Source organism: Culicoides brevitarsis, chromosome 2 (genome assembly GCF_036172545.1).
Source record: "Culicoides brevitarsis isolate CSIRO-B50_1 chromosome 2, AGI_CSIRO_Cbre_v1, whole genome shotgun sequence".
Lineage (NCBI taxonomy): Eukaryota > Metazoa > Arthropoda > Insecta > Diptera > Ceratopogonidae > Culicoides > Culicoides brevitarsis.
The window spans coordinates 37,469,383-37,494,966 of record NC_087086.1 but is presented as its reverse complement, the minus strand read 5'-3'; the positions used below and the strand labels follow the sequence as shown (position 1 = coordinate 37,494,966).

The window sequence follows — 25,584 nt, the reverse complement described above, 5'->3', positions numbered from 1 at the left end:
TTTTGTCTAAGGTATCCCAATTTAGGTCTTGTTCATGTAAGCTTTCAATTTCGACATTTTGAAGTAGTTCGACAATTCCTGCGATATTCATAATATCGTATCATCGTCCATCCAAGATCTTCTTCTTAAGCCTTCAAGTTAGATGTCTTATGGTATACTTACTTAAACTACAAGAAGAAGCAAAATCTGTTCTTTATTGTTTTAAAAAATGTTTAAGTTTGAAATTTTGCAAAGTATTTTAAAATTTTTTATACTTACCCATGGATTGAATCTGAATTCACTTTTCTACGTTTTCTGAGAAATTTAAGCTGAATAAGTTATTTTCACTAATTTGTGTAGATTATGGTTTCTTTGCCCCTCGGTACTTGTTGTCAATTTGAATTTGGTTCGTTATAAAAATTCTTAATTTGAATGAAAATTTTCTTAAACCATCTTTGGATATTTTAGATTGCTGATCTTCTTTTAACTTAGGTACGCTTGATAATTTTCCTTCTTTGAGCCTTTTTTCATTCGTTATTGATTCAAAATTTTTTTTTCAGCCATTTTGAAATTTTTAAACCACAAATATACAAAATTGACACCCTATGAAGGATTAAAAACTTAAGAAATATAATTTTGTAACAATTACTTATAGTCTTGTAAGAATTTCCGTAATTTGTTAAAACTTAGTTACTTTTAAACTTCTCATCGTCAAAGAAGTTTTTAACTTTACCTCTTGAATTTTCCTCTTTCTGTGAAAAATGACACTGAATTCTGTTAAAATCTCCTCAAAATCCCCAAAATTCTTAAACGTAAGTATTTTTTATTTCAAAATTTCCTAAACTACCCTTTACTGCTAACAATCACGGGAGGAACAGTAGCAGCCTCTTCCAACTTTTGTTCCTCCAGATGATTCTGTCGCAAATGCTCCAAAAATTGTGGCTTCCTCCGTGTCCCATAATTGCAATATTTACACATGTAGGGTTTGGTATTCATATGCACATGCAAATGCTTCGTCAAATTATTCCGCACCGCGAAACTCATGTCGCAATATGAACATTGATAGGGTTTTTCGCCTGTGTGCATTCGCATGTGACCTGTAATTATTAAAAATTAATTAAAATTCATTAAAAAATTTAAATTCTCACCTGTCAAGTACTTTCGATAGTAAAAATGTTTATGACAAACGGAGCATTCAAAAGTTGGTCTATTCGGGTTGTGCATATTTCGCATGTGAGCTTGAACTTTTTCGGGGGTGTTGAAGGCTTTTCCGCACTGCGCACATGGAAAAAGTTTGTTTTCATGAACGATCGCGTGAAGTTGCAAATGTTTCTCGGATTTGTAATTTTTCTCACATTTATCGCACTGAAATCGCTCGGCGGGTTGTTCATGTTTTAATAAGTGAGATGTCAAGTGTCGAGTTAACTTTCCACAAAAGGGACAAGCTTTCTCTTTCAGTCTATGAATTCCCAAATGTTGTTTCAAACGGAAGTCGGTCAAGTAGCGACGTTCACATAAATGACACGCAAAATCTCCCTTCTTAGCGAAATCCTTTTCAATGTGATTCCGGTCGATATGCCCATGCAAAAAGCTCTTTTTGTGATATTTTCGACCGCAGAAGTGACATTCGTAAGGACCTTCATTGTGACTTTTAAGATGTTGCCGAAAATAGTATTTGTTGGTGAAAATTTTATCGGGACAATTTTTGCAAAACAAAAGCGCGGGAACTGCTTTTTCTTCGCTGTTTTTGGATTTTTTCTTGTATGGACCTCGTTTTGTGATGTTTTTAGACTTTTTTGATGGTTCATCTTCACTTTCTTCATTGGATTCAGAATCTTCTTCAGGCTCAATTTTGAGTTTATCATCACTTTCGGAATGAACTTCAGGCTCATCTTTCACTTCAACATCCAAATCTTGGTTTTCATCTTTCACTAAAACCTTTGTTGGATTATTAAGAACATCTTCAAAATATTTATTTGATTCGAGACACTGTTCACGAAACTCGGAAAAGCTCTTCAACTGTTTGACACACTTCAAACACACTTTGGTAAATGTTGACACTTCACTAATCTACAAAACAAAATTTATTTATTTATTTACAGATAAAAGGAGAGTTGATAAACAAACCCGAACCTACCTGAATTTGCGTCAAGTCCCGGAAAATATCACTTAAGCCATTTTCTGATAAAGATTTGTGTTTTCGCGTGGCGGTTTCAGCACTCAAACATGCACGACATTGCAGTTTAGCGATTTCCATCGGAGATTTTGTGGATTTATTGCATTTGTATTCAATTTTATTGAAATTTTTCAAATTTTTAAAGGAACGAATCGCTTTTGTTATTGTTTATAAATGAATGTCAATCGGAATTGGAATAGAGAACGGAATGAAATGCATCAAAACAAAGAGAATGACAATCGGAATGGAGATAAAGACTCATCGCATGGAAATGGGATGTGAGCGCATTTTAAGATTTTATACGTAGCGATGCTTTAAAAATTGTAAGTATAAAAAATTATTAAAAATACTAATTTGTACATAAAAAATTAAATATTTTTAAGTTTTTGCCAGTTTTGAGTTATAAAATGATTAAAAATGATAAATTATAGCCCTCTGACAAATTTTTATCCATTTGGAGAGAGATTTGACAAAAATTGCTTTGACACAGTTTTTGACACAGTTTTTTTTGCTCTTGATTTAGTTTTCAAAACAAAACTATGTCAAAGGAAAAAAATTTTTTCAGTTTCAATTTTTTGGCAGTTTTGAGTTACAAAATGATTAAAAATGATAAATTAGAGCCTTCTGACAAATTTTTATCCATTTGGAGCAAGATTTGACAAAAAATGGCTTTGACACAGTTTTTGACACAGTTTTTTTTGCTCTTGATTTAGTTTTCAAAACAAAACTGTGTCAAAGAAAAAAATTTTTTTCAGTTTCAATTTTTTGGCAGTTTTGAGTTACAAAATGATTAAAAATGATAAATTAGAGCCTTCTGACAAATTTTTATCCATTTGGAGAGAGATTTGACAAAAATTGCTTTGACACAGTTTTTGACAAAGTTTTTTTTGCTCTTGATTTAGTTTTCAAAACAAAACTATGTCAAAGGAAAAAAATTTTTTTCAGTTTCAATTTTTTGGCAGTTTTGAGTTACAAAATGATTAAAAATGATAAATTAGAGCCCTCTGACAAATTTTTATCCATTTGGAGCAAGATTTGACAAAAAATGGCTTTGACACAGTTTTTGACACAGTTTTTTTTGCTCTTGATTTAGTTTTCAAAACAAAACTGTGTCAAAGAAAAAAATTTTTTTCAGTTTCAATTTTTTGGCAGTTTTGAGTTACAAAATGATTAAAAATGATAAATTAGAGCCTTCTGACAAATTTTTATCCATTTGGAGCAAGATTTGACAAAAATTGCTTTGACACAGTTTTTGACACAGTTTTTTTTGCTCTTGATTTAGTTTTCAAAACAAAACTATGTCAAAGGAAAAAAAATTTTTCAGTTTCAATTTTTTGGCAGTTTTGAGTTACAAAATGATTAAAAATGATAAATTAGAGCCCTCTGATGAATTTTTATCCATTTGGAGCAAGATTTGACAAAAATTGCTTTGACACAGTTTTTGACACAGTTTTTTTTGCTCTTGATTTAGTTTTCAAAACAAAACTGTGTCAAAGAAAAAAAATTTTTTCAGTTTCAATTTTTTGGCAGTTTTGAGTTAAAAAATGATTAAAAATGATAAATTAGAGCCCTCTGACAAATTTTTATCCATTTGGAGCAAGATTTGACAAAAATTGCTTTGACACAGTTTTTGACACAGTTTTTTTTGCTCTTGATTTAGTTTTCAAAACAAAACTGTGTCAAAGAAAAAAATTTTTTTCAGTTTCAATTTTTTGGCAGTTTTGAGTTAGAAAATGATTAAAAATGATAAATTAGAGACCTCTGTCCTATTTTTATCCTTTAAGAGCAAGATTTGACAAAAATTGCTTTGACACAGTTTTTGACACAGTTTTTTTTTGCTCTTGATTTAGTTTTTAAAACAAAACTATGTCAAAGAAAAAATTTTTTTCAGTTTCAATTTTTTGGCAGTTTTGAGTTATTAAATGATTAAAAATGATAAAAAAAGGCAAATTTTAAAAACCTGAAGAAAAATTTAAAAAAAATCTTGAAATTTCTTGATGAAGAATCTCATAAAAAAATTCATTATCAAAACTTCAAGTTATATACAAAATTCGTATAAACAGACAGACACTCTCAAAAACCCATTAAACCCCCATTTTTCTCTCCGTAATGCAGTAAAACACAAAACGGGAAAAAAAGAGAGAGGAAAAAAATAGAAATCTTTATCAATAATTAAGTTTTATTTGATTATGTGGAAATAAATTTTCAATATTTGCATTCCTTGACGTCAAAACCATTTAAATCAATAAAACCCAACAAAAGTACAAGACATCAAAATATCAGCAACCAAACTATAGCTTAAAACAAATATTTAGAAAATATCCCCAAATTCTGGTACGTAATACGTAAATATTTTGTGTTTTTCCTCCGATTTCCACAGAAGCTGTTTGTTTACATTCCTGAACTTTTGTTTTTTGCAAAAAACCTTTCACGATAAAAAAAAATTTAAACAATTAATTGGATTTAATGTCGAGATATGACGATAATTGCCCCTTTTGATGAGTCATAAGACTCAATTTTTTTCTTCTTTTATACTCAGCAATTACCAATTTCTCCTCCTGTTAAAATTTTTTTAGGGTGTGTTTTAACTTTGACTTCACGTAGCAAAATGCCACAAAGCTAATCGCTCGTTATGAAATTTATTTTCATTTAATTTGCATTAAATAGCAGCGACACAGTTTAATTGTCTTGTGGTCTTATCAGACTGTAGTAGTTTTTTTTTGTGTTTCTGTTTTTTTTTAACTTTTTTATAAAGTTAAAAATGAGTCGATTTGTCGAATGCAAGATGCGACTTATTCAAAGAGCTAATTCCATCGGTATTTTTCTTCAAGATTTTTTTAATCACGATTTTTATTTGAAATTTTTGCAGTTGCGAAGATGGCATCGGGCCCGTATAATTACTCGTACATCTTCAAGTACATCATTATCGGTGACATGGGTGTCGGGAAGAGTTGTCTGTTGCATCAATTTACCGAGAAAAAGTGTAAGTTTAATTTTTTTCCTCTGAAGTTCACTTAATTAACCTCAATTTTTTTCAAAAGTTATGGCAAGTTGTCCTCACACAATTGGCGTCGAATTTGGCACGCGCATCATCGAAGTCGACAAACAAAAGATCAAACTGCAAATTTGGGATACGGCAGGGCAGGAACGTTTCCGTGCCGTTACTCGAAGCTATTATCGCGGTGCGGCGGGATGCATTCTCGTGTACGACATTACGCGACGCTCGACATACAATCACTTGAGCAGCTGGCTGGCAGACACGAAAAATCTCACGAATCCGAGCACTGTGATATTTTTGATTGGCAACAAAGCGGATTTGGAGAGTTCGCGCGAAGTGACGTACGAGGAGGCACGACGCTTTGCCGACGAAAATGACTTGCTTTTTATGGAGTGCAGTGCAATGTCGTAAGTTTTTCCGAATTTTCCCTCTTAAAAACCCAAAATTTATAAAAAAATTTTTTTTAGGGGACAAAATGTCGAGGAAGCATTTTTGGATACGGCGAAAAAAATCTACCAAAGCATTCTCGAGGGTCGATTAGACCTCAACTCGTCCGAATCTGGGGTGCAACACAAACCAATGCAACCTGGCAGGACAACTCTCGGCGACGACAGCCAACAGAACAAAGACAATTGCTCCTGTTAATCCGTCTCGTTTCGTGTTTTACGAAAAAAAATTGAAATAAGACAAAAATTGAAAAAAAAAATATATAAATAGAATTCGTGTATAAAGTGAATTATTACCATTAACGACCTAACTAAAAAAACCTTTTCCATAACAAATTTTGATTGGCATTTATTGACTTGAAACTGCATCACTCTTATAAAAACATGGCAAGCTATAAAAGAAGATTTTTTTTAAATTTTTCTTTCGTTTCAGTATTAACCTGATATTTGGAGATTGAAAATTTTGTAAAAATAAAAAAATCTTAAATTTTGTGGGGAGCTAATAAAAAATGTGTAACTCTATTAATGAAAGATAAGTTGATAAAAATTGAGATAAAATAAATATATTAAATATAAATAATAAAATAAAAATTATGTAAAAAAAGGTAAAAAATAAATAAAGTGAATGAAAATGACAAATTTGTGGAGTTTTATTTGGAAGTTTTTTTGTTGCTTATAAATTTAATGAAAAAATAAATTAAAATTTTATAAAAAAATTATTTAATTTAATATTAATTTTTAAATTTAATATTAATTTTTTAAAGGTACAAAAATTAAGTTTACTGCCTTTATTTTAATTTTTTTTAAATAAAAAAAAAAAATATTTAAAAATTTAATTAAATTATAAAAATTTTAGAAAAGATAATAAATTTATTTTTTTTTTCAAAATTAAAAAAATATATAAATTTTTAATTGAATTATTGAAATTAAATTTTTATTTAAATTTTAAATACTCTTAATTATAGTTTTTGATCAAAATTTTTTTTAAATAAATTAATTAATACGATTAGCTTAAGATTTTTTTAAAATTAAAGTATATAGATGTTTTTAATTTTTAAGTATTTTTTTTTTTATTTTATGATTTTTATTTATTTTTCTTTTTTTTCATTAAATTATTTTTTTTTTTTAATTTTTGACACACCAAAAAAAAATTTTTTGTTTTAATTATTTAAATTATTTTTTTTTTTTTTAAATAAATTTAATTTTTTATTTTTATTTTTTTTAATTTTTTTTTATTTTTTTTTAATAATTTTTAATTTTTTTTTTAATTTTTTATTTAATTTTTAATTTAATTTTTTTTTATTTTTTTATTAAATTATTTTTCTTTTATTTTTAAAAATTAAATTTTGTTGAAAAAAAAATTAAAATTGAAAACGAATTTAGCTTTCAAAAAAATCTTCAATCGAAATGTATATGAAAAATACGTCATTTTAGTACCATATGACTTGTATATGAACAAAATTTGAAATAAAAACAAACAAGTGTGAATGAAATTTAATTAAATTAACAGAAAAAGTGAAATATTAAGTGAAATTTTGAAAAAAATTAAAGTAAGACAAGTTTCTTTACTTCAAATATTTAATTTTTTATAAAATTTATTAAAAATCAATTAATAAATTTTGAAAATTTTAACAAAAATTTCTCCTTAAACGCTTGAATTATTTTTAATGAAGCATTTTTTCATACTTTTCTTTATTTTTTTTTTAATTATTTGATATTAAAATAATTATTTTCTAAAAAAATCTTTTAAAAATTTATCAAAAAATTCTCAAATTTAAAATATTAGAGCATTTTTAAGCAAAAATAAATTAAAAAAAAAAATTTGTGTGGTTGAAAATTCAACTAAGTTCAGTGTCAAAACTGTCAAAAAAATGTAAACAAACCAGCATGTGTGGAATATTTTGTGAATTTTCAAACAAAAATGACTCAAATTCCGAATGCAGCGATTGTCAAATCCTCGAAAAATTAAAAATCAACTTAAACAGACGTGGTCCAAATAAAATTCATGAAGAAAATATCGACGACATCAAATTTTATGGAACTGTAAGTACTCTTGGCTTGAAATTCAAACAATTTTTAATGAATTTTAATGAAATTTCCTTCAGGTCCTTCATCATCAAGGCCTTGAACCAACAATTCAACCCGTTGTCACTGAAAATTTCGTTCTTTTATTCAATGGAGACCTTTTCATGGACTTGCAACTCGATGGTCAAAGCGATACTGACTACTTGAAATCCCTTCTTGAGGAAGTAAAAGACGAAAATTCATTGAAAAAAATTTTTGAAAGTCTCCGAGGACCTTATTCACTGATTTTATACCATAAAAAATGGAAGAAATTATATTTCGCTCGAGACCCAATGGGACGAAATTCGTTAATAATCGGAAAAATCAACGACAAAGTCATTATTTCGAGCATTTGTTGTTACGATTTGGCTGATTTTTGTATGGAAGTCCCTCCAATTGGGCTGTTTTCGGTAAATTTAGCTGAAAATGGGGACTTTTCAGTGTTTCCGTGGTACGAAACGACTTCTCATGAATTTTATCAGGAGCAAATTGACGTTTTTAATACGAAACTAAAGCAAAATTTGACAGTTTTTGATGAAAAAAAGATAATTTTACCTTGGCTCGAGTGTTTGGAGGTAGAAAATTTCACGTTAAATGACTTTTTGGACTTTCCAAGTGCAGAAAATGTTCCTGAAAGCATAGAAAAAAATTGTAAAAATTTTTTAAAGGCATTATCGAAGAGTGTTCAAGAGCGAGTAACTCTCACAACGGAAAATTGCAAAAAATGTTACAACCAAAATACGATTTGTAGCCATTGTCGCATCGGAATTCTCTTCTCCGGAGGTCTAGATTGCTCGATTTTAGCAATTTTAGCTGACAAACACGTTCCAAAGTCGCAACCGATCGATTTATTTAACGTCGCTTTCGAAAAAATCCGCAAAAATTCAAGTCAAAGCATCAATTGGGACGTTCCTGATCGCTTGACAGCCAAAGAAACGTTAAAAGAGCTTCGTGAAATTCGTCCGGAGCGACTTTGGAATCTCGTGGAAGTCAATGTCACCCGTGAAGAATTAAATTTCGAGCTAAAAACGCATTTACGTGACATAATTTCGCCTTCGAAGAACATTTTGGACGAATCTTTGGGAGCAGCTTTGTGGTTTGCGGCTCGCGGCAAGGGAATTCTCGATGAAAATCCGTACGAATCAACTTGTCGCGTGTTATTGGTCGGTTCGGGAGCTGACGAACTGTTTGGAGGTTATTCGCGACATCGAAACGCCTTCAAAAGAGCAGAAAATCCGGAAATTTCGTTGGAAAATGAACTGAATCTCGATTGGATTCGACTTCCGAACAGGAATTTGGCGCGCGATGACAGAGTAATTTCCGATAATTCAGCGACTCCGAGGGCGCCGTATTTGCAAGAAGACGTAATTCAGTTTGTGAGGAGCTTGAAAGCGAGTCAGCGGTGTAATTTGAAGCTGGAAGGCGGAGTTGGGGATAAAATGTTCCTGAGGTTGTGTGCGCAGAGCTTGGGTTTGAGGAGATGTTGTTTCTTTAAAAAGCGGGCGTTGCAGTTTGGGTCGAGAATTGCTGATAGTCGACAGAAAGGAGATGCTGTGTCGTCCTTTTTTCAAGAATAAATTAAAATTTTGTATTAAAAATTTGTAATTTTATACTGTTGAATATTAAAAAGTCAATAAAATTGATTATTTTACAAATTTTTTAATAAAATTTTGTTGTTTTCTTTAATTTTTTTTTTAATTTTGTAAATTTGGGTTTAAAATATTATTTAAAATTTTTTTAGTGAAAAATATAAAAAAAAATTAATTAAAAATTTTAGTTACACTTTTTTTATTTTAATAAAATATTTAAATTATTTGAAAAGAAAATTAATTTTAAAATTATTATTTTAAAAAAATAAAAATTTCAAACTTAATTAAATATTAAAAATAATTTATGAAAAAAATTTTTAAAATATTTTTAAAAAAAAAAAATTCTTAAAATATTTTTTAAAAAATCTTACTTTAAAAGTATAAAAAAAAATTTTTTTGAAATTCGCAAAATTTATTTTAATTATAAAAAAAATAAAAATTAAATTATTTTTAAAAAAATTAAAAATATCAGTTTTAAAATATTTAAAAAAAAATAAACTTCTAAAAATTAAAATAAAATTTTACTTGAAAAAAAATTGTTTTGCAAATTGAAAAAATAATTTTAAAAAAATAATTAAAATAAAAAAAAAAATTTCAAAATTTTTAAATTTTTTTTCGAACTATGAAGTTCAAAAATTCTAATTAAATTTTAATTTAAAAAACAAAAAAAAAATCAGCTATATAAAACTTTTTTAATTAAATAAATTTAATTGAAGCTTGTCATTAATTTTAAATTTTTAATTAAAAATTTGTAAATGTCAATTCAAAAACTTACCGTTAAAAATTTGAAATTCGCTTTTTGTTAATTCAACCATTAAAATTTTGTCATTCATTCAAAAAATTATTATTTTTTTTTTTTAATAAAAATTAGCATTTTTCGAATTTTTAAAATTTTTTTATGGTTAAAAGTAATTTTTTAAAAAATATTAAAATAAGAAAATTTTTAAGAAATTATTTTTATTAAATTTTTAAACAAAAAAAAACATTTTTTTCATAATTCATCAAATTTCTTTCATTTTATTTTTTTTTATTATTTTTTCCATATTATTATAAGGTTTCAATTATTTTTATTTATTTTTAATAATAAATCGTACAAATTAAAAATAGAAAAAAATTGTCTCTCTAAATTCTAATCACAAAAATCTATTTTTTTTATGTAAACTTGAACATACATCATTTTTTTAGCTCTTTATAAGACTCATTTTTCTTTTTTTTTCTCACTTTCTTACTTTAAATTTCTTATAATTAGGCGACAAAAACTTTGTCCATCGATTCTTAGTTTTTATTTCATTTTTAATAGAAAAAGTTGAACAATAACCTATAAAATATCAGCTATAACATTAAAACATTAATTATAAGAGTTTTCATGGAACAAACAGAATTTTTTTGATTATTTTTAAAGTCTATGGATTTTTTTTTGTAATTTTTTTTATTTTTAAATTAAATTCAAATATGGAAATTCTCGTCGTTTTGTGTGAATTTTTTAATTAATTTTTAATTAAGTATCTGGCGGCAAAAAATTTTTTTTTAATGCGACAAAATTAAATTTTTTCAATGGACGCATTTTATATTGACACAAATTGTATTTTTTTCATATCTAAAGCACATTTATGTAATTTTTACGTGAATTTTTGTATAAGCAACGAGTGATGATTCTAATTTTTTTTTTTATCACACATCTATCTTGACTCTCGTTGAAAAAAGAGTTTCAACAAAAAAACATTTTTTTTGTCATTTTTAGTCTATTCTCAAGGGTTTGCTTTGTCAGAATTTACGCTATCAGTTGAATTGTTTGATCTTTATTACTACTCGTGGCACTAACACTACTGCAGTTCATGTCCTGACTGAAGGAATCGACGGAATTCGTAATCGACGTCGGACTATCGAGAATTTCTTGTACTGCTTGCTCGATTTCGGCACGACACATGGGGCATTGTTGCAACTGCGTTGAGCATTTTGTGCAGAAACCGCGATGTTTGCAGGGCTCCAGTCGAACGGTGGCTTTCATGTCGAAGCAGAGGGTGCACGAGTCGTCGCGCACACTCGATTTGCGGAGTTGTTCAAGGAACAAATGGCGTGGAAGAACAATCTGTGAAAGAAATTTAGAGAAAAAAATTATTTTTTATTTTTTTTTTTTAATTTTTAAATAAAAATTTTAATTATTTTTTTAATTTTAATTATTAATTATTTTACAATTATTTTAATTTTTATATTTTTTTAAAATAAAAAAATTAAATAATTTTTTCTTCTAAAATAAAAACAAAATAAATTTTTGAAAAATTTTAAATTAATTATTAAATATTTTTAAATTATTTTTTGCAATTTTTCATTTTAAAATTTTTTTAAAAAAAATATAAATTTTTGAAAAAAAAAAATTTTTTTTTTAATTTACAAAATTAAAGTTAATTTGAAAAAAAAAATTAAATAAATTAATTAAAATAAAAATTTAAAAAATGAATAAAAATTTAAATAAAATTAATAAAAAAATAATTAAAATTTATACAAATTTAAATTTTTTTGTTTTAAATTTATATAAAAAAAAATTAATGAAATTTCAAAGAAATAAAAAAAAAAAAAATTAAATTTTTAAAATATTTTTTTTTTTTTTTTTAAAAATTTAAATTAATTAAAATGTTTATTAAAAATTAATTAAAAATTTGAATATTAATTAAATAAATTAAATAGAAAAAAAAATAATTTTTAAATTAATGAATTAAAATTTTCAAAATTTCAAAGAAATTTCGAAAACAAATGAAGAAAATTATTTTAAATTTTTTAACAATTTTTTTTTTATTTTTTTAACAATTTTTTGATTTTTTTTTCGACTCTTTTCTATGAATTTTTTAATAATTTTTTTAAAAATTAAAAAATAATTTTAAAATAAATTTCTTACCTTATCTTGAGGTTTTAATACTGCAAAATCGTTAAAACTACGGAAATTTCTGTGCGTCGGCGGATACTTAAATGGCTCGTTCCCGAAATTAAAGCGACACTGTTGAAACGACATAAAACTCGCTGCTGCGAAAAATCCCTCTTTCGCACTTCCAAACACTTGTTTCAACACGCCGCCCTCAATTCCGTTCAAACTAAAGACAACTTCCTTCGCATCCAAGTCAATGAGGCATCCGAGCGTCGATCCGCCTTCCCACGTTGGCAATTCGTGCGGCAGCGACTTTGCGTTGTACCAAATCAGTCGTCGACACCCATCAAAAGCGATCGAATACGGATCGTCTCCAATCCCGTAACCCTCGTGACTCAAAAAGTTTGAATTTTTCGTCGCCCATCCGATCTGCATGACGCCCGGCGTGATAATCAGCACTTCGTAGTACCAACAACCCTCGTTGACCTGAAAAGTGCACCGAACACTTTCGAAGCTGTAGGCATCGCAACGCGCTTCAAGGCCATCCGGGGAGATTTTGAGGTATTCGCTGACGTCTTTCGTGTTCAGCATCACATTCACGTTCGTCACATCCACAGTTTCGTACGAGTATTTTCGTCCTTCGATCAAGACTGCGCATTTTTCCGTGTGGGAAGAAAAACATTTTCATTAGAAAAGTAAAAAAAATGAGAAAAAAGAGGCACTTACAATAGTTGTCAAGACACCATCGAGCGCAAAAACCAACTTGGCGCATTACAAAATCGACATTCACACTTTGATCGCAATACCGTTCGAGTCGCACTAACGGGTTTTCGGGGTAATTGTTCAGTTTTCGCTGAAAAAAAGAAATTTTTCATTAAAATTAGCGCGAAATTAAATTAAAATAAAATAAAAAGAGAGAAAATTACCTTTATCGTGGCTTTGTTTTCGCTGGTTTGTGCAAATTTCTCCAAAGCAATTAGTGAGAAGAGCATTATGTCTGGGTTGATGCCTTCGTCCTGAAAAAGAAAAAAAAAATATTTAATTTAATTAAAATAATTTTAACATTTTAATGAAAATTGGTTTTAAGAAAAATTAATTTTTTATTGTATTTTGACGGTAAAAGGATATTTTTTTTTAAATTTTATGTTTTTTTCTCAATATTTAATAAATTTAAAATTATTAAATTTTTTTTTTATTTTTTGAATATTATTCAAAAAATTTTTTTATCAAAATTTCAAATTTTGATTATTTAAAAAGTTTAAAAAAAATATTCAATTAAAAAAAATATTTAATTTATTTTAAAAAATTTTTATTGTTTAAAATTATTTTAAAAAAAATTACGAAAATTTTTTTTAAATAAAAAAAAATAAAATATTTATTTAAAAAATTTTTTTTAATTTAAAAAAAAATTAATTAATTTTTTTAAATATATTTATTTAATTAAAAAATTTTAAATAATTTAATTTATTTAAAAAATATTTAATTAAAATATTTAAATTAATTAAAATATTTAATAATAATTTTTTAAAAAAATAATTTTATAAAATAAATTTATTTTATTTAATAAATAAATATTAATTATTTTAATAAATGACTTTTAAATAAATTTATTTAAAATTTTTTTTTTAAAAAAATTAATTAAAAATTATTAATATTTTATTTATTAAATTAATTAATATATTTTTAAATTAAAAAAAAAATTTAAAATTTTTTAAAAAAATAATTAAATAAAAAGTTCAGAAAATGTAAATTTTTAAAAAATTTTTTACAAAAATAATTTTTTAAAATTCACTTTATTAAAAATTTAAAATTAATATTTAAAATTAAAATTTTTTTAATTTATTAATTTTCTTTTAATTATTTTAATAAAGTTTACTTATAACTTTTAAAAAATTGCCAAAAAAAAAAGTTTGTAAACAAAAAAAAATAATTTCAGTCACGTAACTCCTTAAAATCTCAATTTTTAAACAAAATTAGTGACAATTCATCCCCTTAATTGATAAAAAAAATCTTCCTGGGTTAACAACCTTTCATGCAAAAAAGAAAAAAAATGAAAATAAAAAAAAAATCGTTGTAACAACAGAATTGGCTTCTCATTCAAGAGACATTGACATCAATTTCGCACAAACATTCAACAGTCTTCAAGGAGACATAATTTACATCATTCGACGTCTTTTGTATTTCTTCAGAAGAAGCAAAAAAAAAATATGATCTAATAACCCTTTTAATATTCATTTTCTAACGACGACCGTATAATTTATACAATTTCGTACGCGATGTTGCTGAATTTATTACAATAAAGATAAGGCAACGACCTTGTTATGATCTACTTATTCTCAAGAAAATTATTTTATTTTACAATAAATCATAACTAGTTGCTAAGTTTATTCGCCTATTTTTTCGAAAATAAACAAAAATTGCCTAATTTTCGCAAATAACCGCAAAATCACGCATTGCCAACATAAAAATATGGAAGACATGACATGAGAATTGTTTGTTATTGATCTCCGCCTTTAATAGCGGGGCGAGAGCAAATTCCGTGTAAATAAATCATAAATGTAATTATTGTTATGCGATATTCTTCGGCGGTTGAAATGCCACAAAAATTAATTTATTCTCAAGCTCAAGGTCGCCAATCAGCGGTAATGTAATGTTATTTAGGTGCCTCTCGACGTGCGCTCAAAGTGAGAAATAATACGAAAAAAATGAGCGAACAAACAAGCAGCAGCACGTAGAAATCAATAGATTTTTTTTTGATACACATCGCGCGATACAAGTGTCTCGATTTTATGAATAATGGATTAGAATCAAGTGTAGGCTTATTATTTTTTTTTGTGTCCGTTGTGATGCAAATGGGAGAGCAGTAAACGGAAAACTTTCAAGGATGTTCGTTAATTAGAGAGTAATGAGGAAACTTTTCGTCGAGTTGTTCAAAAATAGAAAAAAATATTTTTAAAATTTTTTTTATGGCTCAAATATTTCCCTCATTTTGATTTTTAATAAAATGAATAAAAATTTTTTTTAACAATTTTAGTTTTTCTGAGCTTTTTACATTAATTATTACTTTTTAATTTTGAAAAATTTTTTTATATATATTTTTTTTTAATTTTTTATATTTTAATTTAATAAATAAATATTATTTTTAATTTTTAATATTTTTTTTCATTTCTTAAATTAACTAATTTTTTTAATAAATTTAATTTTTAATTAAATTAAATATTTTTTTTAATTTATTAATTTAATATTTTTTATTTAATTTTTAATTCTTTCAAGTTATTTTTTTGAAATATTTCAATTAATATTTTATTTTTTAAAGATTAAAAAAAAATTAAAATTATGAAGAATTATGAAAAATATTAAATTTTGTTTAAAATATTTTTAAAAAAAATTTTAGTTAATATTTAAATATTATTAATTATAAAATATTATTTAATTATCTTTGGAATTTTTTTTTGTTATTTTGTCTGAATATTCCAAAAAAAAAAAAAAAATTCAAACATTTTTACATTTCTTGAGTTTGTTAAAATTGAATTTATGAAATTTTATAATTTTTTTTCTAACAAAAAAAATAAATTTTAATATGATTTATTTTTTAATAAAATTATAGTGAAAAAATAAATTGAATTCAACCAAAAAAATAATTTTTTACAATTTTTATTTGTTTAATTTTATTAATTAATTAATTTTTAATTTTTCAAATTATTTTAATAAAAAGTTTTTAAAATATAGAAAAAAATATGAAAAATAAAATAAAAAAAATTAAAATAAAATAATTAAATTAAATTAAAAAAATATTTTTAGAATAACAAAAGAAAAAAAAATTAAAGTATTCTAATAATAAAAAATAAAATAAAATAATAATAAAAATAAATTCATAATAAAAAATAATGAAAAACAAATTTTTTTAACTTTATCTATATTTTTATAAAAAAAAAATTCTGTGAAAAATTTCTATAAATATCCATGATTTTTTTTTCAATAAAATGCCTTTAAAAAAATACAAAACTCACAATTAAGATTTTTTTGCAACTTAATGACTCATAATTTAAAATAAAAAACTTGCAAAACTTGAAAAAAAAAATTATCAACGAAACTTCAATAAAAAAATTTTTTCACATTCTCTTAGAATATCAAGTTCCGTTATGAAACAACATTTCAACAATTCATAAAAATATTTTTTTTCCTCTTTTGACCTTAACGACACAGCAAAAAATGCGTTCACTTCCTCAAAATACACCTTTGACAGTCAATTGCATTATTATTGTTGACATCGATGATCTACGAGTGCAAATACACTCACACACACCTAATCTCGACTAAAACAAATTATTTATTAAAATATTTATAAATGATAATCAGATTAGAAACGAACGAACGGCGACTATGTAACAACAAAATGTATCTCTAAGTGACTCAATTATTAAACCGACTCGATCTTATACAATTTTTATTTTGTTTTCTGTACGTTCCGTAGGTACGACGAACACCTTCTCGGAGTGATTGGCATGAAAACGGTGATTTAATACGAGCAAACATGTCGACGACAACAACAACATTGACATTGGCAATTATCAAGCCTCACGTTTTAAAAAATCCCTTCGCACTGCGCTGCATCAAGCGTGCAATTAAGGAAAATCATTTTACGATCCGGATACAGAAAACGGTAACGTGACGACTTTTTTTCATTATTTTAATTTTTTTTATTAAAAAAATCGTAGATTAAAGATTATAGGTTAGCAACTTTTAAACCAGTTTCTTACAATTTAGATTAGAATGGACGAAAAATTAGCGGAAAAATTCTACGCTGAGCACAAAGGACGCTTTTTCTACAACAGACTCGTCGAATTTATGTGCAGCTCGCCGATGGAAGTCCTCGTACTCGAAAGATTCGACGCGATTAACAAATGGCGCGAAATGTTGGGACCCACAAAAACCTTCAAAGCAGTTTATAGTAAGTAACGAGGCGTCTCCATGGAATTTGTCGTGATGTAATTTAAGTAATTTGAGAAAATAACGGCACAATTTTTAAGACGATTAACTGTTCGAGTGTCTTCGCTAATCTTTTTCTCATTATATTGTCATCGATTCTTTTATTTTTTTTTCAGAATTTAAAATATTTTTTTTAATACTTTTTTTTCAAAGGTCATCCTGATAGCATAAGAGCACTTTATGGGTTGTCAGATACGAGAAATGCGTGTCATGGAAGCGATAGTATAGAGAGCGCGCTGAAGGAGATTCGAATATTCTTTCCGGATTTTAATTCTCATGTAAAAGAAGATCTTCAAAAAGGATAAATTTAAAGGAAAAAAAATGCCAAAAAATTATTTAGTTAGAAATTAATATTTAAAATAATAAAAAAATAAATAATAATAAAAAAAATAAATAAAATTTTTTTCAAGAATTTTCATAAATTTGTTAATATTTTTAATTATTTTTTTTATATTAGATTTTTTACGAATTTTTTATAAATTTATTTTTGAAATTTTATTTATCAATTTTCTTATTTTTTTTTTAATTTTTGCTTAAAATTTTTTGATTTTTTTTAATCTTTAAATTTCTTTAATTTTTTTGAATTTTAAAAATTCACAATTTTTTTATTATTTTTAAACATTAATTTTTAATTTGAGATTTTTTTATGATAATTTTATTAATTTATTTTTTTTTAGTTAAAAATTAAAATATTTATTTATTTGAATTTAACATTTTGTTTTAATATTTTTTTAATATTTTTTTTTAAATTAATTAATTTTTATTTTTATCTTTTAATATTTTTTTAAATTATTTTTTTTTAATTTGAGTTTAATTTTTATTTTTTTATTTAAATTTTTATTAATTTATTTTTGAAATTTTATTTATCAATTTTCTTAATTTTTTTGAAAATTTTTTATTTAAATTTAATTAAATTTTATCAATTTTACTACTTTTAAATATTTATTATTTAATTCGTGATTTTTTAATGAAAATGTTATTAATTTTTTTATTTTTTATAATTTTTGCTTTATTTTTTTTAATTTTTTGAATTGGTAAAAATTCAAAATTTTTTAAAGCTTTTATATTATAATTTTTTGTAATTATTATTTTTTTAATTTTTAAATATTTAAATAAATTTTTTTTTCAATTTGTGTTAAATTTTAAAAATTTTTATATTTTTTATTTAAATTTTTTTTTAAATTCAATTTTTTTTTTATTTAAATTAATTTCATTAAAAATCTCAATTAAAAAAAATATGAGGTAAAATTCTTTAATTTTTATAAAAATTTTCAGCTTCAATTTTATTTTGGTTTTTGGAAATTTTTAAAAATTCTATTTTGAGACAATTTTAAAAAAATTTTAATTTTTACACAAAATATTCAAAAATCCATAAAAATCTAATTAAAAAGAACTTTTCTTCAGGAATCAAAATTAATCCTATCACGAAATCCAATTTCAAAAAAAAAAAAAACTAAAAACCAGTCGTTTCCATCAACTCAATGAATAAATTTAACTACTTCGTGCTAACAAAACCCCTTTCGTGACCAGACGACAAATTGAATGAAAATCCAAAAATAGATTAGTTTTCCATCAAAGCACCTGCCTCCTAAACTTCTAAATTGAAGACTTTTCCTCGAATCCACTTGACGATTTCCCTAAATTATTCATATCCGAAAAAAAGTTTCTCATCCTTAAATTTGAATTTTTATCACTTTCCGCATCACATGTCAATAAACGCCGCACTTCAAATGACGTCACAATCCAAAGTCAACAATCGCTAATTAATGCGTCGACGTGATTTTTCGTCACATTTTAACTTCCACGGTAAATTCTTTGTTCCTTTCTCACATTAAAATATTTGCTTAGCTGTTAATTCGTCGTGTCCAGTCAGCGTCGATTGCTTCCTTATTCATTCACTTCACGTACACGGCTCCATCGATACGTCACCCAGACACAAAAAAAAATCCAAATTTAAACCGCGTTGTGTGTAAATCTTTCCGCGCGCGCGATTTTTTGTATTGAACAAAAAAAAAATTCCAAAAGAAGAAAAAAAAATACTTCCGTAAAAAGATGTTTTTTTTGCGCGCATTTAACAGACGATAGACTTGAACATAAATGTACCGCTAAATAGCGACGCGCGGAGAGCAAGAAAACAAGTTGAAATCAATTTGCATTGAATTTTGCTCATGTGTGCGTGCGAACGAGGCAAAGAGTAGTGTTTGTGCAGACAGCGCAATTTGACAAATCAATCGAAGTCTCGTAAATAGTTGATGTACTCGAGAGATAATTATAGAGAGGCTCTTTTGCAGTAAAGTGAACTATTTTGATAGATGACAAGTCAAGACAAGAGGATTTGAGTTCGAGGAGGCTTAAGAGCGGAAAATTTTAATGCTTAATGATCCAAATTTAAGCTCTTTTTGTGTTTAGAAATTTTTTTGAATTAAAAAAATTTATTAAAAAAAATGAAAAAATAATTTCTAATTTTTTTATCATTTAAAAATTTTCTGATCAAAAGATTTTTTTATTTTTCAAATAAATTCATATTTTTGAATATTTTTAAATAATTTGATATGAATTTAAAAAAAAAATATTGACCTTGAGATTAAAAAAAAAATATTTCTTAATTTTTCTTCTTTTTTTATATTTTTGAAGGGCTTAAATATTCAAGATTTGAGCAATTTTTTCTTGAAAAATGTTATTTAATCATTTTTGAAACTTAAAAATTTTATGATTTAAATTTAATTTAACTCAAGATTTGAAAACAAAAAAATAATCATCTAAAATTATTTTTTTTAATTCAAAAATTTTTTTGATCAAAATATTTTTTTAATTTAAAAAAAAATCTTATTTAAAAAAAATATTTTAGCAAAAAAAAAATTAATAATTATGAATTAAAAATATAAATAATAAATAATTTATAAAAAAAAATCAAATGAAAAATTTTTCCTAAATTTTAAAGTTTTTTTAGAAAACATAAAATATTAAAAAAAAATTAAAAAAAAATATTTTTTTAAAAATGTTAAAATTAATTTTAAATTTAAATTTAAAAAACAACAATTTAAAAAAAATTTAATTAAAAATAATAAAAAAAAATATATAATTTTTTTTTAAATTAAAATTATTTTTGAATAAATAAATTTTCATTAAATCTGAAAAGTAAAAATATTTTTATTTTCAAGATTTAAAATAAAAATTTCTTAATTATTTTTTAATTTTTAAAATTTATTTTTACCGCATTTCGAAGAAAAAATGCGGTATAAAACTCGACTTTTTTTAATTTTTTTAAACTTTAAAATTAAATGATATTCAAGATTTGTGCAATTTTTTATTAAAAAAAAATTAAAAAATTTCCAATTATTTTTTGAAAATTAAAAAAATCATTTCAAAATTGAAAAAACAATTTTTCTTCAGGTCGATTGATTAAATGTAATTAAATAAATTGTTCATTTAATAAAAAAAAATTTTCTTACGATTTTTTAAAATTAGAAATTTTTAATTTAATTGCAAAAAATAAACTCATCAGAAATTATCTGAAATCTATCAAAATTTAAAGGATTTAACTCGACTAAATCTGATTCATTTTCACATTCAATCAATTTAAAAAATTAAATAAATTTTGCCATAAATATTCAAGTCAAAGTAAGAATAAAGCAAATTTTTGACTCAAAATCGATAGGACTTAAAATTTTCGCAATTTCAGCAGCTTTTCGACGAGAAATAATCCAATTCAAGGCTCAATATAAAATTTTACGTGTTAGTATATCGATAAGTACCCCTGCCAAATTTTGATTTGTTGAAAATTTCAAAATAATTGAAACATTTTAATCCCCATACGATGATAACCTTTAATCACTGCTGATTCACTTTTCCGCTGAAAAAAAAAAATCTTCACAGAGATAATAATTACTCACCAAGTTCCCGAGTAGATAGCTCAACGTTGCCTCCGACAACACCGCGATGCTACTTGGTCCCGCCAGTTTTTCCGCTAAACATCCCAAAATGACGCACAAATTCCTCTCTCGTCGCACCGATCGTCTCACAGTCTTGTTTATCATGTCAGCAACTTCCATGACGGCATCTTTGCTCGGCAGCGGCGAATCATCCATCAGCAACGTTATCACACTGGCACCCATGCTATGTTCGACCGGAACTGTCCTGACGAGCGATTTGATGAGTTCAATCCATCCGTGAGGCTTCTCGGTGAGATCGTGCAAGTGTTGCATACTGATGGGCGCTTCGTCGGGCTCACTGCCAACCACGGAGCCGATTACGTCGAGCGTTTCTTTGACCAGGGAGTCTATTAGCTCGGAGAGTGGTTGACGACGTCGCGTGCAATCCGAACTTGTGTCATTGTCTTGCTGTAAGCCATCTTCTGTTTTATCCTTGCACAAGCAATTTCCCATTTCCCTTGATTTTAAAAAAAAATTTTTTTTTTTCGTGGCTAAAGGTGTGTGTGTGAGTTTTAATTTGATCGTGATATCTTTATGGGCAACAACATCTAGGTAAATTCTTTTTTTTTATAACAACTTTTTTTATGATTAACAAGTCGACGACTTCTACCTATCTATAGACAAACATAAACTTGATCAAAACTTATCACTTCTTCCAAAAACTGGTTTCGCTACTCTTCTCTAATAATAAACTTTATTATTTTTTTTGAATACTTTTCATTTCTTCGCGGTTATTACTTCTTCTTCTTATTATTACACTTTTATTTATTTATTTTTATTTTTTTTTATATACACTTTAGGACCTTGATTTATTTAAATATTTTCTTTATGAATGCACTTTTTTGTTGTTGCTCGCGTTCGAGTTCAAGTTGCTGCACTGGTTACTCTTGAATTTCATCATGGAACATTTTTATCGAAATGTGCAGGACAGGATTAGATTCACAAATTTTTAATTTCTACAACAAATTAAAAAATTATGCAAGGAAGTTTTTGTATCAAAAGGAAACCAATCAGTTCAGTTCAGTCACAATCTCTTCAGGTAAGTTTTCTAAATGTTTACTACGGTTTTCTTTCTTTTTGGTTTTTTATGATTTTTTTTTTTTTTTTTTAATTAAAAAAAAAATAATAATTGTGACTTGAGGAGTTGTGTCTTTATCAGCTATTTTGTGTTTCAGTACTGAATGTTGGGAGAAGAGACGAAAACAAATATCGAGTGTCAATGTAATGTGTAGAGGAATGTTGACTGGTGTGACAGAGCCAATGGGAATTTTGATGAGTTGTGTCGGAATTTTGAATTAAATGGCGGTTAAAAATTTTATTTTTGGTAAGTAACATGTATTTTTAGCTAAAATTTTTTTTTTTTTTTTTTTTTAAAAATTATTTTTTTTAATTTATCATTTATTATTAAAAATTTAATTTTTAATTTAATTTTTATTTAATTTTTAAAAATTATTTTTTTTTTGTTTTTATCATTTTTGGTTGAAATTAGATACAAAATGTTCAAAAAATTTTAATTTAATTTTTTTAAATATTTTTTATTCCAATTTATTTATTCTTATTTTTTTTTTAATTTTTTTATTTTTAAAAATTTTTATTTGCATTGATTCAAATGTTTAAATTATTAAATAATTATTTAAATATTTTTATTTATTAAATTTTTTTTTAAAATTTTTTTTTAATTTTTAATTTAATTATTTATAATTTTTATTTTTTAAAATTCATTTTATTTTATTTATTTAAGTAAATTTTCATTTCAATTGATATTTTATTCATTACTTTTTTGAAATTTTATTATTTTTTTTTAATTAATTTTAATTTTTTTTTAAACATTTTTTATTTAATTTTTTATTTTTTTGGAAAATTTTAACTATTTTTAATATAAATTTTTTAAATTTTTATTCGATTATTTATTTTTCAAAATTTTAAACTTTTTTAATTAAATTTATTGAAATTATTTTTTTAAAATTTAATTTTTTTTATTTTAATTTTTTTAAAATTAAATTCTTTTTTAATTTTTTTTTTTTAAAAAAATTTACAATTTATTTTTATTTCGATTAATTTTTTTTATAATTTTTTTTTTTTATTATAATATAGTTTTTTTAATTTTTAAATTTTTTATTTTTTTTTCAATTTATTTAATTTTAATTTTTGAAAAATTTTAAATTATTTTTTATTTAAATTTTTAAAAAATTTTATTCGCATTAATTAACTTTTTCAAATTGTTTAAAGTATTTTTTTAATTTTTTTATTTAATATTTTCTTTAATTTTTTTTTTTGTTTAATTTAATTTTTTTTTACATAGAATAAATAATTTTATTAATTTTAATTTCGATTTTAATTTTTTCAAATATAAATTCAAAAAATTTATTTTTTTAGTTATATTTTAAAATTTTGAAAAATGTTATTTATTGATTTTATTTTTAATTTTTTTTTAACAAACAAGAAAAACATTTATTTATTCATTCAAAAAACATGCAAACCAAAATTTTAATTAAAAAATACAAAAATTTAATCCCACAAATCATCATCGACCGAAATTGTTCTCATACTCTTGTTTTCAACCAAAGGAACTCCATTTTTACCATTTTTCAATTTCCCATTTTCTTTAACATTTTCCTTTCCATTTTTAGGATTTCCTCCGAGAGACCGTTTAACCGAAGCTTTCTTTGCACTATTTACCTTCGTCGTTACCGGAGTATCTTGCCAACTGTCATCAACAACATTTTCCTTCGTAAGTGTCGAATTCCCGTTCGGAGCTTCTTCTTCACAAATTTCGTTCGTTTGAGTTGGCGTCGGATTAATACGTCGAGCCAAATCCGTGACATTCCACAAAATTGTCGCTTCACGAGCGATCAAACTCTGATTCGCACTTTTGCAACAAATTCCCGTCGAATCCAAACTGTGACGCGAATCTTGAGGCGCCAACATTTCGCGATGAACGATGCTGCCGGAAAAATCTCGCGGATACGCGATTTGAGAGTTTTGACAGACCAAAGTGTTGGCGAGAACCGCAAGAAATTCCTCAGTTGTGAAGAGAATTTTCGCGGCGGGACAAATTGCGAGCTCGTAAGGACTCACGGTGTGGAAGCGAATTAAGCACAAAGCGGGACGAACAATCGCGAGAAAACGTTCGTGATTTCCGGCGTCGTTGTGACCCGGCAACGCAGCGTTCGTCTCGGCATAAGAAGCGAGAGCGACCAAAAGTTCAATTTCGCTTCGGATGCAAAGTTCGGGCAATTCGAAGATTTTGCAGACAGTTTCTGGCTTGGCACAATGAAATCCTTTGGAAGCCAGAACTTCACGAGTCTTCAAACGAAAGATCGAAAGACATTCTTGCGAAATTTCGTCGTTATCCGGACAACCTTCGGTCGATTCGTAGATGGAAATTGCCGTTTCTGGCGAAAGATTCTCCTTGGCGTTCAAATATTCGTGACATCGATCAGCGGCGGATTTCAATCCGAACTCTTCGAAGATTTTGGCGAGCGTTGCTGCACTTTCGATTGACTCGATATCGAAGCGATTCACATAAATTGTTCTAAAAAATTAAATTTTTCGTTAAAATTCCTTTTAAAATCAAAAAAAAACTTACTTCAACAAAATCTCAAAAAAATCAGGAGCGATATCCGGTAGTTCAATTGAACTTTTTTTCCCATCCAAGAGTTCTCGAAATTTTTTCGATCCAGTTTTGAGAATGAAACTGTTGGCACGAAACTTTTTCTGAGCATCTCCTTTGCCAACAATTAATTCGATGTCGGAATGTTCGCCGGTGTCGAGCATTTCTTCGCGAATTTTCATTTCAAAGTCATTTTTGATCGTGCAGTGAAAAGTGACTTTAATTGGATGCACAAGACTATCGAGCTTGATTTTCTTATTTGACATTTTTAGAATTTATTTGGATTTTTTTTTTTAATATAAAATGAATAAAAATAGAAAAAATAAGGACAACACGTGATTCTATCACAAAGACTAACAAAAAACTAAACAGCTCAACAGGGGATGAAGAGATATTTGATAACTGTTGGATGAATGGTATAAAAAAATAATGGTAAGTGGTCTAAAATTTTATTTTTAAATTTTTTTTTTTTTTTTTTTTTTTTTTTTTGTATTTTTTTTTTTTTTTAAATTAAATAAATAAAATTAATTTAAAATTTAATTAAAATAATCAATTTAAATTTAAAAAAATTTAAATAAAAAAATGAAAAAAATAAAATTAAAAAAAAAATATTAAAAAAATAAATTTTATTTAACTGAAAAAAAAAATAAAAATTAATCTATACGAAAAAAATTTATGAAAGTTTAAAAAAATAAATGAATTTAAAATTTTTAAAAATTAAAAAAAATAAATTCCTACAAGATATTTAAATTAAAAATAAAACAAATTGATAATTTTTTAATTAAAATTAAAAAGAAATCATAAAATAAAAAAAAAATTAATTAAAAAAAAAATTTTAAATGTAAAATATTCCAATTTAATTTTGAAAAATTGTGAAATTTAAAAAATAAATAAATAAAATAATAATGCAAAAAAAAATTAAATAAAAATTTAAATAT

The 25,584-nt window shown here is 25.1% G+C and overlaps 6 protein-coding genes across 6 annotated transcripts; 3 read left to right on the top strand and 3 right to left on the bottom strand.

The window, feature by feature from the left end:
* Positions 1–797: 797 nt before the first annotated feature.
* Positions 798–2,326, bottom strand: LOC134831071 (zinc finger protein 470-like). The gene is made up of 3 exons (XM_063844712.1): positions 2,117–2,326; positions 1,128–2,049; positions 798–1,076 (listed from the first exon to the last, which is right to left on the bottom strand). The coding sequence occupies exons 1-3, from the start codon at positions 2,234–2,236 to the stop codon at positions 823–825; spliced, it is 1,296 nt and encodes a 431-aa protein (XP_063700782.1). The 5' UTR covers positions 2,237–2,326; the 3' UTR covers positions 798–822.
* Positions 2,327–4,274: 1,948 nt separating this feature from the next.
* On the top strand, positions 4,275–6,118 carry LOC134830060 (ras-related protein Rab-14). The gene is made up of 4 exons (XM_063843421.1): positions 4,275–4,489; positions 5,025–5,138; positions 5,197–5,560; positions 5,621–6,118. Exons 2-4 carry the CDS (start codon positions 5,033–5,035, stop codon positions 5,796–5,798), a joined length of 648 nt encoding a protein of 215 aa, XP_063699491.1. The 5' UTR covers positions 4,275–4,489; positions 5,025–5,032; the 3' UTR covers positions 5,799–6,118.
* Positions 6,119–7,055: 937 nt separating this feature from the next.
* Positions 7,056–17,436, top strand: LOC134832713 (nucleoside diphosphate kinase 6). The gene is made up of 4 exons (XM_063846833.1): positions 7,056–7,149; positions 16,587–16,775; positions 16,880–17,063; positions 17,255–17,436. The coding sequence occupies exons 2-4, from the start codon at positions 16,647–16,649 to the stop codon at positions 17,404–17,406; spliced, it is 465 nt and encodes a 154-aa protein (XP_063702903.1). The 5' UTR covers positions 7,056–7,149; positions 16,587–16,646; the 3' UTR covers positions 17,407–17,436.
* On the top strand, positions 7,472–9,276 carry LOC134830582 (asparagine synthetase domain-containing protein CG17486). The gene is made up of 2 exons (XM_063844117.1): positions 7,472–7,642; positions 7,705–9,276. The coding sequence occupies exons 1-2, from the start codon at positions 7,487–7,489 to the stop codon at positions 9,238–9,240; spliced, it is 1,692 nt and encodes a 563-aa protein (XP_063700187.1). The 5' UTR covers positions 7,472–7,486; the 3' UTR covers positions 9,241–9,276.
* On the bottom strand, positions 10,773–22,100 carry LOC134832710 (RING finger and SPRY domain-containing protein 1-like). Its single transcript, XM_063846829.1, has 5 exons — positions 20,995–22,100; positions 13,039–13,128; positions 12,839–12,965; positions 12,146–12,762; positions 10,773–11,341 (listed from the first exon to the last, which is right to left on the bottom strand). The coding sequence occupies exons 1-5, from the start codon at positions 21,484–21,486 to the stop codon at positions 11,024–11,026; spliced, it is 1,644 nt and encodes a 547-aa protein (XP_063702899.1). The 5' UTR covers positions 21,487–22,100; the 3' UTR covers positions 10,773–11,023.
* Positions 22,101–23,455: 1,355 nt separating this feature from the next.
* Positions 23,456–24,992, bottom strand: LOC134832711 (uncharacterized). The gene is made up of 2 exons (XM_063846831.1): positions 24,623–24,992; positions 23,456–24,568 (listed from the first exon to the last, which is right to left on the bottom strand). The coding sequence occupies exons 1-2, from the start codon at positions 24,910–24,912 to the stop codon at positions 23,542–23,544; spliced, it is 1,317 nt and encodes a 438-aa protein (XP_063702901.1). The 5' UTR covers positions 24,913–24,992; the 3' UTR covers positions 23,456–23,541.
* Between the last annotated feature and the right edge of the window lie 592 nt (positions 24,993–25,584).